General features: G+C 41.8%; 2 protein-coding genes across 8 annotated transcripts in view; one reads left to right on the top strand and one right to left on the bottom strand.

The window, feature by feature from the left end:
• The window catches only part of MYO6 (myosin VI), a 159,929-nt gene extending 154,238 nt beyond the window's left edge, over nt 1-5,691 (top strand). For all 7 annotated transcript variants that reach the window (XM_075923798.1, XM_075923797.1, XM_075923796.1 and 4 more), the window contains 2 exons: nt 703-921; nt 2,346-5,691. In XM_075923798.1, coding sequence (XP_075779913.1) covers nt 703-921; nt 2,346-2,545 — 419 coding nt within the window. In that variant the 3' untranslated portion in view covers nt 2,546-5,691. The remainder of the gene's footprint in view (nt 1-702; nt 922-2,345) is intronic.
• A 5,885-nt stretch (nt 5,692-11,576) lies between these two features.
• Nucleotides 11,577-17,583, bottom strand: part of IMPG1 (interphotoreceptor matrix proteoglycan 1) — an 89,641-nt gene continuing 83,634 nt past the window's right edge. The window contains exons 16-17 of the mRNA XM_025189134.2: nt 17,431-17,514; nt 11,577-11,690 (exon numbers count right to left, since the gene is read on the bottom strand). Of these exons, the coding sequence (XP_025044919.2) occupies nt 17,475-17,514 (40 nt within the window). The 3' untranslated portion in view covers nt 11,577-11,690; nt 17,431-17,474. The remainder of the gene's footprint in view (nt 11,691-17,430; nt 17,515-17,583) is intronic.

The following is a 17,583-nucleotide window of genomic DNA, read 5'->3' as shown; positions in this document are numbered from 1 at the left end:
TGTTTCTTAAAAATGAAATAAGTTGCCTAAAAATATGTCTTGCCTATAAAATTTTGTTCAACTCAGTTGATTTTAATGACATAATGAATACTTTCTGAGAGTCTCAGCAATTAATTTTAATTACTAAGTTCAATGCATGTTATAGAAAGCAGATTTAGTGAGCATATTGTAATAAATAGGCATTAATTATTGTTTCTATTAACAGGTTAGATGTCTTTTTTATTACAAGATTTTTCTGTTGGTTATGAAATGAACATATTTCTTGAGCTAGTACAATATTACATAGAAGCAATTTTAGACACAGAAGGCTGTGGTATGACTTGATTTTGTGAAGGCCTAGACTGTAGTATAGACTAGTTGCTGCTTTGTTTTTATGCTTGTAAATGATTGGGTAAAAATCGGTATATCTTCAATATTACTCTAAGCCATAATGGCCTTGAAACAGCTCAAGGAAAGACGCTGAAAATTACCAAGTAGGCCAACACTAGCGTTCCCCAAGTCCCTACCATTGGAGGATTGTTATCTGTAAAAATTCAGGAGTGGAAATTTTGAGTCATGTGGCTTTTTAGCACAGATTTAATTAAATTAATTTATTTGAGGAATTTATTTCATTTTTTTGCACATTAAAAAGAAGGGGGCTAGTGTTTAAGGATTGCATTGGCTGCTTTTGTCTGCAGTAGTAACTCTGTTCTTTGTAAATAGCTCAACAGAACCCAACAGCTCAGTTGCCTGCCAGGCACCAGGAGATTGAAATAAATAGACAACAGCGTTACTTCCGCATCCCCTTCATTCGCCCAGCAGACCAGTATAAAGATCCTCAGAACAAGAAGAAAGGTTGGTGGTATGCACATTTTGATGGGCCTTGGATTGCTCGACAAATGGAACTTCATCCTGACAAGCCACCTATTCTACTTGTAGCAGGTAGGCATATGCTCTTAACTTTTGGAAAGAGAAACTCAAGTTACATGTAATATTCAGTGCTGATATTTATACGATAGTTGTAGGTGGTTTGGTACACACTTCAATAACCTTTGGGCCTACACATCACCTAAACCGAAGACTGACACACAGTGATCTAAGAAATAGTACATGGTCACTGCTCTATTTGATTTTTAGGTAGTTGTGAAAGCAAGGAGGGGTGAGGAGAGACTTAATGCAAGTTCATTATTTAAAGACTTCAAGTTGCATAGAATCTACCATTTACAGTAGTGAATTGTGAACCTTGGTGCAGAGAAAGGTGGGAAAAAAACCTGGGGTCTCTGCAGATCTCACCAGGCAGAAAATTATTTCCTATCCCCAAATCAGTCAGTTAGACTCTTCCTCTGTTTTTGTTGAAATATTCCTAGTTTTGTGTAATAGAAAATGGACAGAAATGGGGAGATGGATGTTTAAGGTGATAGGGAAAAGAGTCATAAACATCTTGGTTTTTTTTTTACTGTCCCTCCCCTTGTGTTGTCTCCCTCCAAAAATCTCTGCCTTAAATTATTATATATTTTCTAATTTAAGAAACCTAGTGAAGAACCGTCCCAGGTTACTTGTGTCTATGGTCAGGGTACGTTTCCAAGCAGTTAAGTTTCTTCTCACTATTCTAATTAGATAATGCTATAATTATTCTGAATATTATTTCTATCTGCCTTTCACATTTAAACTACATATGTGCAGTTGTGGTATTTCCTATCGGTGCACTGTTCTAATGTACCTCCTGGCAAAATTTTAAAAAAAGTTGGCTACTTGCATTCTGCATGTGTTTGGATTTAATATACATATGGGTAATGTCAATTGACAAATGCCACTTTAAATGTTTAGTGTGGGAGACTGGCTGATTCAGCTTTTGGCAGTTTTACACAAAGCCTTTAGCTTGCAGGTCACTTATTTAGATCTGAACAAATGTTATAATGATAATTCACTAGCATTTCAGTGGCCAGTGTGAAACAAACTGACTGGTAATTTTCTTGTGCGCTGGGTGTTCACCTGCCAAAAATCGTCTTTGTCTGTGATCTCAGCAGAAAAGACCTGAGGGCTGAGAACTCATGACAGCTCCTGCAAGTATTCTGTCCTGCTCACTTTTGAAGCACATGCGCGAGTTAGTTGAAATGTGCAAAGTTAGCTCTCCTGCAGCTGTCCATGCTCTACTTATTTAATGGGTAGAAGAACTTCAGTCTCTTGGGTTGTCAAACTGGTTTCATAATAATGTTTGTAAATTACAGTAAAACCTTGTCTCTCTTAAAAGGCTCATAATCATTTTAGGGGAAAAAAGGAACAAAGCAGCTGTGTAACTTTTGTTAATGGGATCTTGAACCATATAAATGGTTTTATACAACCAAATTTTCTTTTAACCATTTCAGGGAAGGATGATATGGAGATGTGTGAACTGAATCTTGAAGAGACTGGCTTAACTCGAAAGCGTGGTGCTGAAATTTTGCCGAGACAGTTTGAAGAGATTTGGGAGCGCTGTGGAGGCATCCAGTATCTTCAAAATGCAATTAAGAGCAGACAAGCTCGCCCTACGTATGCAACAGCTATGTTGCAGAACCTGTTAAAATAGTTACTTTTGCACATTGTTGTTAGAGTTGAGAACCCTTACCATGATATAAAGGGAAGAGTTCCTCTATGCAACTGAGGATTTAAACATTCTGTAATAGTGTTGGAGATATTTAATTTAAAGTGAACAGATTTTATTAATCATGGGAGTTTAATTTGTACTTCTGGTGTTTAATTTGTGTTGTGAACTCACTAATTCTGTGGACCTTGCAGAAGTTTCTGTCAAGTATGTTAGTTTCATTTTTCTTTATATGCTAGATCCTTCTAAAAAAACTTCTGTTATAATGCTAGCACTGTAAAATAACACTATTGTACTTGGGGTTCATGCTACGATCAACTCCATTACAATTTCCTTTTTATAAAATCCTCTTTAAAACTTGCAAAATAGTAACCTTTCAAAGGTGGTCTAGTGAAAAGGGTACAATGTATCTTTGAACTGGAATTGTGAGGCCTTAGCTTTAACTTCTTCTCAGAGAAGTTGGAGCGTACAGTACTTCTGTATGATCAAAGATATTTTATGTCCTGATCTGAAAGCTGCTCAACATCTGTATGTATCGACTTTTCCAGAAACTTATGGGAAATCTTTAATTTCTTACTTGGTCTCTTACTTTATCTGACATTGTTTTGAGATGAGCACTTGTGTATTCAAAGTACTGTGTAGTGATGGAGAGACTCAAAAGATGTACTGCACATTTAGACTTGTATTTTTCTCTTTTTTAATTTTTTTTAAAGTAAGAGTCCTTGCAAACACTCCTTCGGTTATATTTTTTCTGACAAAACTTTGCTAGGAGTCCTTGGATAGTTAAATTATCCTGGTAGTGTAATATAAATACATGATGCAAAAATTCTCAAAGGTACCTCTTTAAATATATTTAAGATTAAAGGAAAGCATAAGGGCAATGTGGGTTTCCCCCCCTTTTTTTCTTTTATTAATAGTAACCTAGCAGAATTGGAATGCAGGGGACTGAATTTTAGAGACCCTATTTATTTTAATGAATGCACACAGATTGTTACTTCTGTTAGATGGTATCAGAGTCTTGCCCAGACACACATTATTGTCATGTCTAATTGCTATATGCTACATTAAATGGCTGAGTGTTTTGGTCTACTGTAACAACAAACATTTTCCTTCAGTCACTCTGTTTTTTTGGGCTTAATTTCCATTCAGGATTTCTAGCTTTACATAATAGTGTCCTAGCTTCACAGTTAAAATGCGCTTGTATAGGAATTACTCATTTCACACCACAAAAGCTACCTTTTGTTTACTTATCTCTTAAGGCTGGCCATATATCAACAGATTAAAACTTGATATTTATATTTCAGTGCTAAAAATTTGAAAAATAAAGAGATGTAGTTTGATGCCTTCTAGTGAAATATTCAGATCTTTTGAAAGCAAAATACTCTCTCTTCCTGTAGTGAAGAACAAAGCTTTACATACTTTTGTGTGTGTGTGATATATATACTTGCACATATATTTCTTCCCTGAGTCCTTTTTGAAGGATGTATTTTCTATGTTCCGTTCTATGAAAAGGTACAGTTCTATAGTGCAGTAAGAAAAAGTTTGTCAGATTAGATTCTTTGTGTGCCACAGTCAGTCTTTTATACACTCCATGCTGTAATAAGTGTGAAAATCTTTTAGTAAAGAACCAGCATTTATTTATGAATCCATGTAATTGACAATTTCTCTGAGTTTAGGACTGGAATAGTGTGTGTTTTCTTTCAGGGTAAGTATCACATTCCTCTTCTATCATGAGGTGGCATTGGTCAGGATCTCAAAATGCCTTTTCTATTCCCACACCCAACAGTTTACTTAAGTATAATTGACTGCAGTGTGAAGGATGTGTGCATAAGGACGCAATTCAGCAATTTGTTCAAACACAAGTCTATATTCAACAACATGAGTTTATAGATACTACTTACGTGGTTGAAGTTAGGCACTTGTTTCAGTACGTTGCTGAATTAGGACCAGAATCTCATAGCCTAGTCACTAGATTCTTGGAAATCCTATAAATTATCTGAAGCTGGGGCATTTAATAAACCCATTTAAGGAAGTATTGAACTAACTTGGCCCCTTCTTAGTCTATATGGATTTTAGTGATTGTCTAATTCTGTATAGTCTCGTGATCTTTGTGGTATATTATAAAGAGCTTAAAAAAATACAGTGTAGCAGTTTGGTTCTGATATTGGCACATTTAAAAGTGTTTGCTTGATGAATACCACCAACTTCTCTCATTATTAATTATGGTTATGCATTTAGGGGAAGCTAGCCTTTATTTTACAATATGGCATATTCTCAGTATGTTTGTAAGTCACTCAGATATCATGGCAATGTGTCTAGGATTTTAACCAAGAAAATCTTTTTCACTTTAATCAAAATGGAACTGGATTGGATGTTATCATACGACACATTTCCCACCTCTTGCTATTGCTCTCAGCACTTCCTTTTGTTTAATTTGAGCTGAGAGAATATTTGCTAAATTTCAGAATGTTTCAGTTTTGTACATGATAGCATGTATTCCAGTAAAGGTCTCTGCTGGAAGTTGCTGCTGGTAGTTGAGCCTGTTAGCACAGCAGAGATCATTCTTGAATCAGAATCAAGTTTGGGGTTCAAACCACAATCAACTGCTTATCAGTCTTCTACATTAGCTAATTGCTTGATTAGACACTTGGTTATCTTATCGGTAATAAGGAGTTAGCCTGATTCCTCTGTAGAGAATACAGTGTTTACTATTGCTGCTCCTGATACCTGACTGTAAGCAGTAATTTTAACTGCTCCGAATTGACACAGGGAAATGAATAGAAAACAATGACTCTGTTCTGTGTGTTTGATTTAAAAAACAAATTAATATGGTGTCCAGCATAGCTGGGAGTTTTCACATGTAGCATGTTGGTAAACAAAAAGACAGAAAGACACCTACCAGGCTGTATTCCTGATCACATGACTCAAGAATATGGATCTTCCTAGAATTTTATCAAGTCATTAAATATACCCTTTTTGTCCATGGATGAAATTCTGTTTCCTATTTGCAATTGCATCCTCTTTTTGTTTTTGTTGGTTTTGTTTAAAAATATTTTTCAAGTAGTTTACCTAAACTGATCTCTTAATGATGTACTGAAAATTACACAAAATAAATACATTCCAGGTTGAAATCTGTCTGGTATCCTTCCTTTAATCACATACTTGCAGTTCAAGTGGGAAATGTTGACCATTTATAGAAAAGTATAAAAAGGAAGAAAGGCCTTTCTGAAGGGGAAGAAATATTGTAGATACTTTAAAGTCACTTGGCATCCTTATTGTGTCAGAAAATCAATTAAGGGATATCCAGGTTAATCATAGTTACTGCAGAGTAGCTGGGTCCAACAAATACAGACAGGCTTAGTATAAAGGCCACTCTTTATTCATAAGAAAGGGAGTTGCCCCAGAAGAGGAAATTTTATTTTGCTGTGATGTCAACAAGTACATAATGTTGAGATTTTGCTGGTGGACTGGGGTCCCATTCATTCAGCATTGGACTTGTTACATTTAGAGTATACTGTAGCTTGGAATAGGAACCTAGCATATTATGCCTGGCGGTGATGGCATCCAAATGCATAGAAGGATATGGAGGCTCCAGCAGGGGAAAATAGTTGAGTGGTTTATATGTGCTAAACTCTCCCTGTTTGACCCTTCAGAATCTTGTGAACACATCACAGGAGTTGGTGACTGGATGTGTGGACTCAGTTATTATGCATTTGGCTCCAAGGTAGGTGGCTATTTTCCCCTGGAATTTTACTGCTGGGCCGAAGCTCTGAGTTGGCACATGTGGAGGGTCAGGTGACATGTCATGAGACTTGATGTTGGGGTAGGGATCACAAGGAGTTAGTGTGTTCCCCTGGAGGTCTGCAGCTGGGCATTAGCAGTGAGGCAAAGCAAATCTGAGTCACAGCAGCAGGAGGATGTTCTCTGGGACCAGCTGATGCCTGTTTTACACTCTCTGGCAGTCAGGAATCAGTTACCTGAAATGATATTTCATCTGGGTGGACTTTGTAGGGGGGATGATGTAAACAGGGCACTGAGAAAATTAGCACAAATCCAGATGTTTTCAGGAAGTGATGTTGACTGGTCTGAAATGCTACAGCAGAATTGTATGGAGGGGAGCCACCAGCCTTCTCTGACTTGACAGACCCAGAAGGTGAGTGAATAATTGTGAACGAGGAAGTCCATAGTTTACCACTAAACTACCAAAAACTATTGTACAGGCAGTCCCCGGGTTACGTACAATATAGGGACTGTAGGTTTGTTCTTAAGTTGAATCTGTATGTAAGTCGGAACTGGCGTCCAGATTCAGACACTGCTGAAACTGACCGCCAGTTCTGACTTACATACAGAATCAACTTAAGAACCCCAGGCCCAAGTCAGCTGCTGCTGAAACTGATCAGCAGCTGATTCCAGGAAGCCCGGGGCAGAGCAACTCTGCCTGGGGCTTCCTGTAGTCAGCGCTGGTCAGTTTCAGCAGAAGCTGACTTGGGACGCCTGGGGCAGAGCAGCTGGGGTGCTGCTGGGTTGCTCCAGTAGCGCCGCTCGGTGCTACTGGACCAATCCAGCAGCACCCCATCTGTTCTGCCCCAGGCGTCCTGATTCAGCCGCTGCTGAAACAGACCAGCAGCAGCTGAATCAGGACCTGGGGCAGAGCAGCTGGGGTGCTGCTGGGTTGGTCCAGTAGTGCCCAGAGCGGCGCTGCAGGACCAATCGGCAGCGCCCCAGCTGCTCTGCCCCAGAGTCCAAAACAAAAGCCTGGTCTGCTGGGGGGGGGGGGGGAAGCGCACTAGCTGCGCCGCCCCCCCCCCAGCAGACCAGGGACACGGGGAGCAGAGCCGCAGCGGCAGCGGGATGCCGCGCCTCTGAGGCTTTGCTCTGGCAAAGCCTCAGAGGCGCGGGACCCCGCCGCGGCTGCGGCTTCAGTCCCGGTGCCTGTGGTCTGCTGGGGACGGTCCCCAGCAGACTACAGGCACCCAGACTGAAGCAGCAGCAGCGACGGTTCCCCGCGCCTCTGAGGCTTTGCTCTGGCAAAGCCTCAGAGGTGCAGGACCCCCCCGCGGCTGCGGCTGCGGCTTCAGTCCGAGTGCCTGTGATCTGCTGGGGACTGTCCCCAGCAGGCCACAGGCACCCAGACTGAAGCGGCAGCAGCGGCGGTTCCCCGCGCTTCTGAGGCTTTGCTCTGGCAAAGCCTCAGAAGCGCGGGAACCCGCCTGGTGCCCCTGGTCTGCTGGAGACGGTCTCCAGCAGACCAGGGGCACCGGAGCAGCTTACGAACGGGGCTTTCTCGCCCCGACCTCCAGGGCGAGAGAGTCCCGTTCGTAAGTGCGGATCCGACATAAGTCGGATCCGCGTAAGTCGGGGACTGCCTGTATTTGGTAACTTTGTTATTTAGGGGGAAAATAGCATAACTTCCTGAACAGGGAGCAGATCTGTTGTTGACTGTTAGGGTATGTCTACACTACCACCCTTGTTCGAACGAGGTGTACCGGTAGTTCGGAATAGGAAGCCTAATCCAAACTACCTACTCCGTGCCGCGTGTAGCCACGGGCACGGAGTCCGAACTAGCGGGGCTTTAAAAATGACGGTGCCCAGCAAGATGCAAATGAAGCCCGGGAAATTCAAATCCCGGGCTTCATTTGCAACTTCGGTTGCCTACATTAACCACCCTAGTTCGAACTAGGGTGGTAGTGTAGACATATCCTCAAGGAGGAAATAGATAACTATCTGGGAACCCACTGGAGCTGGTGTGAAACAGCCAAACAAAATGACTGGTGCTTCTTTATAGCATGAGTCCAGGGGAAGGACTTGTTCCATAGGAAGCCTTGTCCCTAATAAGCTGGAAGCAAAAGTGGATTTAGAGAGAGGCGTCTCTTAAAGTAGCTGGGAAATGGGAAGAGGCTCTTGATCTTTGGTACCACAAGACGACAACTCTCTCCAATCCCTTTGCTCTGGTACAAAGGATTGGTGATAGGGTCTCAGCAATGGAGTGGGGCCCGCTGTGGAAGAGTGTGTGTGTGGGGGGAGGGGGGCAGAGATGGAGGGGGGTTGATGGCAACCTGACATGAGGTGAGAGCAATTAAGGAAGAAATCATGATTGATCTGCGCTGTGAAAATTAACTAGCAACCCCAGAGAAATTGGAAGTTATTAAAGTCTTGGCCTAGCAAAATCACATTTATTGCAAATTGTCTTTCTCTCTGCGTGTCTGACCCACAGACGTGGTGATGATAAGTGTCCCTTTGGATTTTGAAATGGGTACCTTATTTCAACTCTAGGATCTACTAATCTGTGACAATTTTCTCATCTTTTTTTCCCCAAATTAATTTAAGACCCACATGTCAAATTAGAAGGGAATTGTGATGATGAGATTAAATACAGGTATCTCCTATGCAATTTTCAAATAAAGAATTTTATTATATTTTATTGAAATACAAAAGATTTACATCCAGCAAGTATATTTGGTAATTAATATTTGATAGTGATAAATACAGTCACAAGCAACCATTTCATTAATAAAATGCACCTTTAAAGTGACTTTATTGCCTGACTAATGAAGAGGCATTATGATTTGAAATATACTAAATAAAATGAAAAAATTGACTATTTTGCACATTCTGTAATGATATCAGCATTTAGAGTTAACATTTGTTGGAAGAGGTCTTTCAATGTCCTCTGAAAAATACGTTAAATTTTTCTGATACATGACTTGGTAAAGTAGAATCATGGGTTCCCCATTTATTGTCTCAAAGATTACCTAGTCAAAATACCTAATCAGCCCTGCAAATTCAACCTGGTATTTTAAGATGGATTCTTCTAGCTTGAACCTGCAAACCAGTAACACAGATTCTGCATGTAAAAATACAGTTTACACAGATGTAACTCATTGGAACTTTGCATCTATTCTGTTGACACTACACAAAGTACAGAGAATAAAGTTTACTCACTCTTTGCTGGCTCTCCAGCACTAACAATTAAAAATTAAACAATTTTGTCACTAAAAGAACAGATAATATTCTGAATATACATAAGATTCAAATCTGAATAAAGAGGTACCATGTTGCTATAGTACATTGTACGGGTAGAACTGCACTTTAAGTATAGTTTCTGTTGCATAAAACAGGGTAAACAATGCCCAAAGGTATACAACATTGATGCAGCACAGACATACTCAGGTATAGGATAAGTAACATCAGTATTTGAATCTGGATTATGAAACAATCCAGCATTGGGCAGGAGGGTTGATAAGCATATGAAATTTTTATGGCTGCCTGTCTCTTCTAGAGATGCCTTCTGCAAAAACGTAATAGTAACCAATAGGAGAGATTTGTGTATATAGTAGGGCTGTGATTAATCTCGTGCACCTCCCCTTTGAAATGGTGCTGCGGTGTTTCAAAGGGGCAGCGCTCCATGGAGCCTGGGATCAGCTGGAGTTCCCAGCTGACCCTGGGCTCCATGCAGAGCTGCCCCTTTGAAGCGCCGGGGCAGTGTTTCCATGTGGCAGCGCAAGGCGTTCCGTGTGGCATTTCACCAGATCCTGGGGTCAGTTGGGGACTCCCCAGCTGATCTCAGGTTCTGGGAAAATGCTGCAGGAAGCCTGGGATCAGCTGGGCGGTCTCCAGCTGACCCTGGACTCCAGGGCAGCTACCCCTTTAAAATGCCATGTCTGCACATTTCAAAGAGGGCAGTGGAGCCCGGGGACAGCTGGGGACTCCCCAGATAATTCCGGGTTCTGCTGCTGCAGCGAGCCAAGGATCAGCTAGGCAGTCTCCAGCTGACTCTGGGCTCCATGGCAGCTGTCCCTTTGAAACACCAGAGGTGGCATTTTAAAGGGGCAGCCACCGCACAACTGATCCCAGACTCCCTGTGGCATTTTGCCAGAACCCAGAATCAGCCGGGGAGTCCCTAGCTGATCCTGGGTCTGTGTGGCACTTCCCCGGAACCCAGGGTCATCTGGGGACAACTTAGCTGAACATAGGTTCTGGGGAAATACTGTGCAGAGCCCGGGATCAGCTGGGAAGTCCCCAGATGACCCTGGGCTCCACTGCCCTGGGAGGCAGCATTTCAAAGGGGCAGCCACTGCACAGCTTATCCCTGCTCAGCTGTGAGGCAGCTGCCCCTTTGAAACACGGCCTCCGCACGTTTCAAAGGGGCAGTGGAGCCCAAGGTCATCTGGGGACTCTGGAGTGGCACTTCAAAGGGGCAGTGCAGCATGAACGCCTGCGATTAATGCATTAAAAAAATTAACGTGTTAATCCTGCCCTGCATTAGTAACAGGAGGTAATGCATGTGAATTGATAGCCCTAGTATATATTGAATATATGGTGTGTGTGTGTGTGTGTGTGTGTGTGTGTGTGTGTACACATTATTTGTTACCATAGAGTAATCATAAACACATCTCTTATGTACATTATAAAAGTTACAGAATGTTTCTTTGTGCCTGGAAAGCCCACTTTAAGGAAAACGGCAATCATCTCGATCCATCCAAAATTGGGAAATCTCAGAATAAGAGACCTTTTTGCCATGAATTAAACAATGAAATATGCAAAGTTCTATTGGGGGTGTGTCCAGATAATAATAATTTAATGACAGTAGATGTTGAGTCAATTATTTAAAGCTTTGTAACTGTTAAAACACTTTATATTTTGACACGCAATGTTGACAAATAACTGCTGCTTGGAAACTTCTCATTTTTTCTTTTATTAGATATCCATAAACGTTTATTATTGATCTATATTTTTGTCTGAAACTGAAATTTACTGATAAAAATCTAATACTTCCAAGCCTATTAATAAAAAATACAGGCTGGAATGGCTTTTACCTGGTTCTCATTCTGAGAGTGGAATATAACCCCAGCTGATGTCTGCTTGTGTCCCTTAGCTTTGAAATAATGAATTAAAATCATTAAGTACTATACTTTATAAATGCATTTTAATATTTTATTCATGGTAAAATTTTAGATTGTTACACTAAGAAAAGTGGCTGCAACTTTCCATTAACAAAAACTGACTTCCACATGATGTGTGCTCCAGATTCAAGACAAAATTGTAAGATTTTCTGTATTTCCCAAATTTGCCCATATATAGATTAACCTGAACTCCAGTCTTGAATAATGCAGAACTTGTTTCTGAATACCTGTAAGAGAAACTCTTGTAAGAAACATTTTTTAAAAGTTTACAGAAATCTTTTAATAAAGCATTCTCAAATTTGGAATAAATTGAAAATGTTTTACTAAGCCACTGTAATCAGGCAGGCAAACTTTCACTAAAATCTGTTTCAAATAGAATTCAGTAGTCCCCTACATGCAGCTATTTAATTGCTCATAGCAGTTATGCAATACCACTCATATTGTTGCTGTGCTTAGCATAATGGGATTTTTATATAGAATTTTAGTGAAATGGTGCATGAATAGTGTATTCATTTGAACAGTGTATTCCTGATTATTAAACAATGAATGAAATACAATATTTTGAAGGATTCACATGGGAAATACATATGGAATCATAAATAGAATAGCTCTAGCAGCCATAATAAAACATTCTCCTTCTTAACCCTGCTTGTACGTAGTCTCAATTGAAGTGTAGCTTATTTTACAAACCAGAGAACCGTGTCCAAACGTCAGATCTATCAGTCTGCAATTGAGTGTACAACCCTTCTTATTCCTCCACCTCCCTCCCCCAAAGTATCTTACTGGTCCCTCGATGGTTCTTCCATCAGCCTTAGTAATGGAATCCTACCTGTGTGGTGTTATGGCTTTGTTAAACGGACTTACTTATATTGCTGTACTTTTGTCCTTTAAAAAAAATCCTATTAATATTTCAGTAATTCAGTTACTCTTCAGACCACTTATCTAATATAGCAGATATGGAGAAGAAAAGAAATTGTGGTGTGCCGTCTGCCCCTCAAACTGTGTAATTCCAACTAACATCCCTAGTGATAGGAATATCTGGGCAAAGGGTGTTATGCTGTTTTCCTCAGTGTCAGATGAGAAAGGAACTACAGGCAGTCCCCGAGTTAGGCAGATCCGACTTACGTCGGATCCGCAGTTACGAACGGGGCACTTCCTCTCCCTGGTCTCGAGCAGACCAGGGAGAGGAAGCAAAGCGGCGGCGGAACGCGCGGCCAGCTGACAGCCCAGACGCGTCTGGGCTGTCAGCTGGCCGCGCGCTCCGCTCTGCTCCCCCCCCCCCTGCAGACCAGGGGGAGGGGGAGCAGAGCAGAGCGGCGGAACGCGCAGCCAGCTGTCAGCTGGCCGCGCGTTCTGCCGCTCTGCTCTGCTCCGCTCCGCTCCGCTCTGCTCTGCTCTGCTCTGCTCTGCTCCCCCTGGTCTGCAGACCAGGGGGAGGGGGAGCAGAGCGGAGCACGCGGCCAGCTGACAGCCCAGATACTTCTGGGCTGTCAGCTGGCCGCGCGTTCTGCCGCTCTGCTCTGCTCCACTCTGCTCCCCCTCCCCCTGATCTGCAGGGGGGGGGGAGCAGAGCGGAGCACGCGGCCAGCTGACAGCCCAGATGCTTCTGGGCTGTCAGCTGGCCGCGCGTTCTGCCGCTCTGCTCTGCTCCGCTCTGCTCCCCCTCCCCCTGGTCTGCAAACCATGGGGGGGGGGGGGGAAGCAGAGCGGAGCACGCGGCCAGCTGACAGCCCAGACGCGTCTGGGCTGTCAGCTGGCCGCGCGTTCCACCGCTCTGCTCTACTCTGCTCCCCCTCCCCCTGGTCTGCAGACCTGGGGGACGGGGAGCAGAGCAGAGCAAAGCCGCGGAGCCCGGGGGCAGCAGGATAGCCACGGCGCGTCTGGGCTGTCCCGCTGCCCCCGTGCTCCGTGGCTTTGCTCCGGACGCCTGTGGTACAGCAGCTGGGGCGCTGCCGGTTGGTCCCGTAGCGCCGCTCTGGGTGCCACTGGACCAACCCAGCAGCACCGCCCCAGGTGTCCCCTAGTCAGCAGCTGCTGAAAATGACCAGTGGCTGACTACAGGAAGCCCCTGCCCCGGGCTTCCTGGAATCAGCCGCTGATCAGTTTCAGCAGCAGCTGACTTGGGGATGCCTGGGGTTCTTAAGTTGAATCTGTATGTAAGTCAGAACTGGCGTCCAGATTCAGCCACTGTTGAAACTGATCAGTTTCAGCAGCGGCTGAATCTGGACGCCAGTTCCGACTTACATACAGATTCAACTTAAGAACAAACCTACAGTCCCTATCTTGTACGTAACCCGGGGACTGCCTGTATACATTTAGACACGTATGATGAAAGAACCCAAACAGCTGTTTCACGGGAAGTACCTGTTTCCACATAAGGCTGACCCAGCACTAAATGACTTGAAAATCAAGAAATCATCTCAGATCTATCGAAGGAGGATCCCATATGCTTCAGTTCTAGTATTTCTAAATTATTTGATTTGCAGTCAAAGGGTCCATCTCCTTTGGGACATTTATAATGACCTTTTAGTTCTCCAGGAGAGCATTATCCTGTAAACAGAATCTTGCAAACCTACAATAAATGCACTTCAAAGTGGGGCCTGAAATGGGGTTTCTGTCTAAGACTTGCAACTGATTCCTGGCTGCACCTTTTGCAAGGCTGCAAATGTGTCTTCTGCAAGATTGCATAAATTTAGTTTGCAAACTGAACTTTGCAAGAGATGTTCTCCAGATAAGACCCTTTCTTCTTAAGTAGATCACACATTAGAATTATTCATGGACAGTACCAGCCAGTGTCTGGAAGGGGATGCCTTTCTCATCTCTGATGCCATTCACAGTGATAGACATTGAATGACATTGAAATCTGGGCTGTGTGGTTGCAGTTGTAATGTGCTGCTGCCCCTTCACAAGGCAGGCAGCACGGATTCTGACAGCGCTGTGATAAACCTCTTTCCTGATTCTTTAAATAATAGATTATCTTCCCTGTTACATAATTCCACAGAAATGGTGCATTTTGAAAGAGATGTTTTCTTCCATTCTATATCTGGTGGGAATGAAAAGTAACTTATTAGATGACTTAGGATGCATGTAGATAGTGTCCTAAGGACAGTTGTAGGTTTGACTTTTGACCTGTTGGGCTCATCTAAGTTTGGTCATATTTACTTACAGTCAAAATATGAAATACCTCATCTGCTTGAGTGCAGGAATGAGCTCAAATTCAGTGAAAGATATACTTATTTCAGAAGAAGGGTATGGTTCTTCATAGTCATGAATCCACTCGTTTAACCACTTGATTGCTTGGTTACTAGGGTTTTTCTGAGGAGTCACATGCTTGCTTTTAGAATCATAGATACCTTCTAGATGGTAATCCATTATATGACTTCATGTGAAAGCAATTTTCAAAGGAGACTAAAGGAGTTGTTTCAATGTCACTATAAACTGGATTTTCAAATACCCTTTTATGAACTCAGAATTATCCTGGACTGTGTACTGAGCTGCCTTCACTTCCAGCTTCTCTACCTACCACACACCTGTTGGAAGGGGGAGGGGTCTTTTTTCAAGCCTTTGTAAAATGATTTCTTTGAGATCTGGGCTGGGATTGTCAAAGAGGCCAAAGACATGCAAATCCTACTGAAAATTCAAGTGTGAGGGAGAGAGACTCTGTCCCCCTCTTGTTGGACTGCAGATCCCTGATGTGTTGGGGCATTGTATTATGCAAGAGGCAGCCTAGAAACACAAATGAAACAGCTTGTGTGAGTTAATTGATCTCATTCTGTGAGGCATAACTGTAGCATCTTGACTAGGGATGTTAGCATGTAGCCATTTTCTTGAAAAGCTTGGGCTCATCAATTAATCCTAATGGTTACATGTACCCCCCCCCCCCACCTCTATATCAGAGAGAGGGAGGCAGAGGCAGGATTTTAAGCTGGTTCCTCGCATGTGCCAACTCCTGAGGAGCTGCATGGCACCCCCCTCTCTGCCTCACACAGAGGCAGCAGCGGGGGGCAGGGGCAGGCGGGAGTGGGTGCTCACAAGGAACTGGCTAGGCTGGGAAGGCTGAACCCCAACAGTGGTTCTTACCTGCTGCCCCCCCACAACTTGTAAATGTGTAACCACTAAAAAATTCAGTAGTTACATATTTACAAAAATAAACATTTGTTAACAACCTTAATCTTGGCTATGTAGTGAAATTGTTAAAGTTGCTGTTGATGGTTAATTGATCTTATTCTCTGAGGCAGAAATGTAGCAGCATCCCTATAGTTCCTATTAAAAACTTTAAAAACAACAAATGGTCTAGTAGCACTTTATGGATGAACAAAACATATAGATGGTATCATGAGCTTTCGTGGGCACAGCCCACTTCTTCAGATGAAGTTGGAAGTCCAGAACCAAGAATAAATAAGGGAAGGAGAAGGTTGGGGCGGGGAGGACATTGGGTAGATAAGGGATAGCAAAGCCAGTCTGTAACAGGAAAAACTTAAAAAAATAACAGTCTATTAGCACTTCAAAAACTAAATAGTTAAAAAAGGCTGATAAGAACCCCCCTGAAATTATAGTTCCTATTGTTAGTTAACTGTTCCCATTCTCAGCCAATTCCCCCAGAAGCATAAACCCTATGGGAATTTTAAGGCCCCTGCATTGCCAGAGTGATGTAAAGTAGTCCTGTTATAAATGACAGTAGGGGAATCCTCAGCTGGGAACATCTATGTGCTTTCTTTCTTTTATCCTGTGCCAAAGTGGCACAATGGGGTTAGATTGCAACTCAGGATTTATTTTACTTGCCCTTAAAAAAAAAAAAAAAAGACTTAGATAGTAAATAAAACATTTACCAGGCAGTCAATAAATGTCAGAATAATCTGAATCAAGCACTTCCCAAAGTACTCAGCCTAATTCAGGACAGTAATTAGCAAACAGTATGACTTTCATGTGTGAAAGTCTGTGCAATTAAAAATAACTTACTTTTGTTGTTGTTTGGTGTTCTGTAATACAATTTAAATGAAAGTTCAGGTTTATAATTGGAATGCAGGGTATTAGTTACCAAGTGTTTGTAACTTAAATTTCATGTGTTTAGGAAATACTAAATAGTTGTTGTGACTTTTTCTGTATTGTAGTTTAAATAAATTCCCAAAATAATCAAAACCGCTGTGATTATATTACATTATTTTGACAATTACAATTTTAGAATTTTGAATTTTTTAGTGCGGCATTTTGACTTTTTGGTGGAGAATCCCTCCAGGAATAATATAAGAAAGAGGTGATAGAAATGTAGCCGTGTTAGTCTGGGGTAGCTGAAGCAAAATGCAGGACAATGTAGCACTTTAAAGACTAACAAGATGGTTTATTAGATGATGAGCTTTTGTGGGCCAGACCCACTTCCTCAGATAAAAAAACAACTTTTTTTTTTTGATCTGAGGAAGTGGGTCTGGCCCACGAAAGCTCATAATCTAATAAACCATCTTGTTAGTCTTTAAAGTGCTACATTGTCCTGCATTTTGCATAAGAAAGAGGGAATCCTATTAAGTCTCACGCTTTAAATTATAGATTCACACAAAGTAAAATACAGGGTAGTGTTCAAATTCAAATGTAGGTACCTTTTGTAAGAAGGCCCTGTGACTAATTTAAGTAATCTCAGCTCCTTACATAGCACTAATAAGTGAAATATCTGATTACTATTACTATTAACGTTAGTTCTTTTGTTTGTTACAATTTTAATGTCTTTAGAGACTACTGCATTAGAAAATGGGCATACAAATTGGCACACAATACAGTACTGCATAAAAACATGTCAAATTAGAAGGTGGCTAACATATCAAACTCTCCAAGGAAAAGTAATTTCCAAAAATTTCTTTTCAGCTTCAAAAGGAATATGAAACTAGTACATATAGTGGTTTGCTGATCACATCTACACAAAGTGAAGTTGAGAGAAAACATTAATGGTACACTTTTCTTGAAAATGGAATCACAAACCTTCATCTGATCTGGATGATGCTGGAACTTCAGAATTTCAGACACTAACTTGTCAGTCTTGGTTTTGTAATATAATCTGGTGACCTACAACATTAAAACAAGGATATTCATGTTTAATTTTTGTATTAATGATTAGGAAAGTTATCAGGATAG

Source organism: Pelodiscus sinensis, chromosome 3 (genome assembly GCF_049634645.1).
Source record: "Pelodiscus sinensis isolate JC-2024 chromosome 3, ASM4963464v1, whole genome shotgun sequence".
Classification (NCBI taxonomy): domain Eukaryota; kingdom Metazoa; phylum Chordata; order Testudines; family Trionychidae; genus Pelodiscus; species Pelodiscus sinensis.
This window is presented reverse-complemented; position numbering and strand designations above follow the sequence as displayed.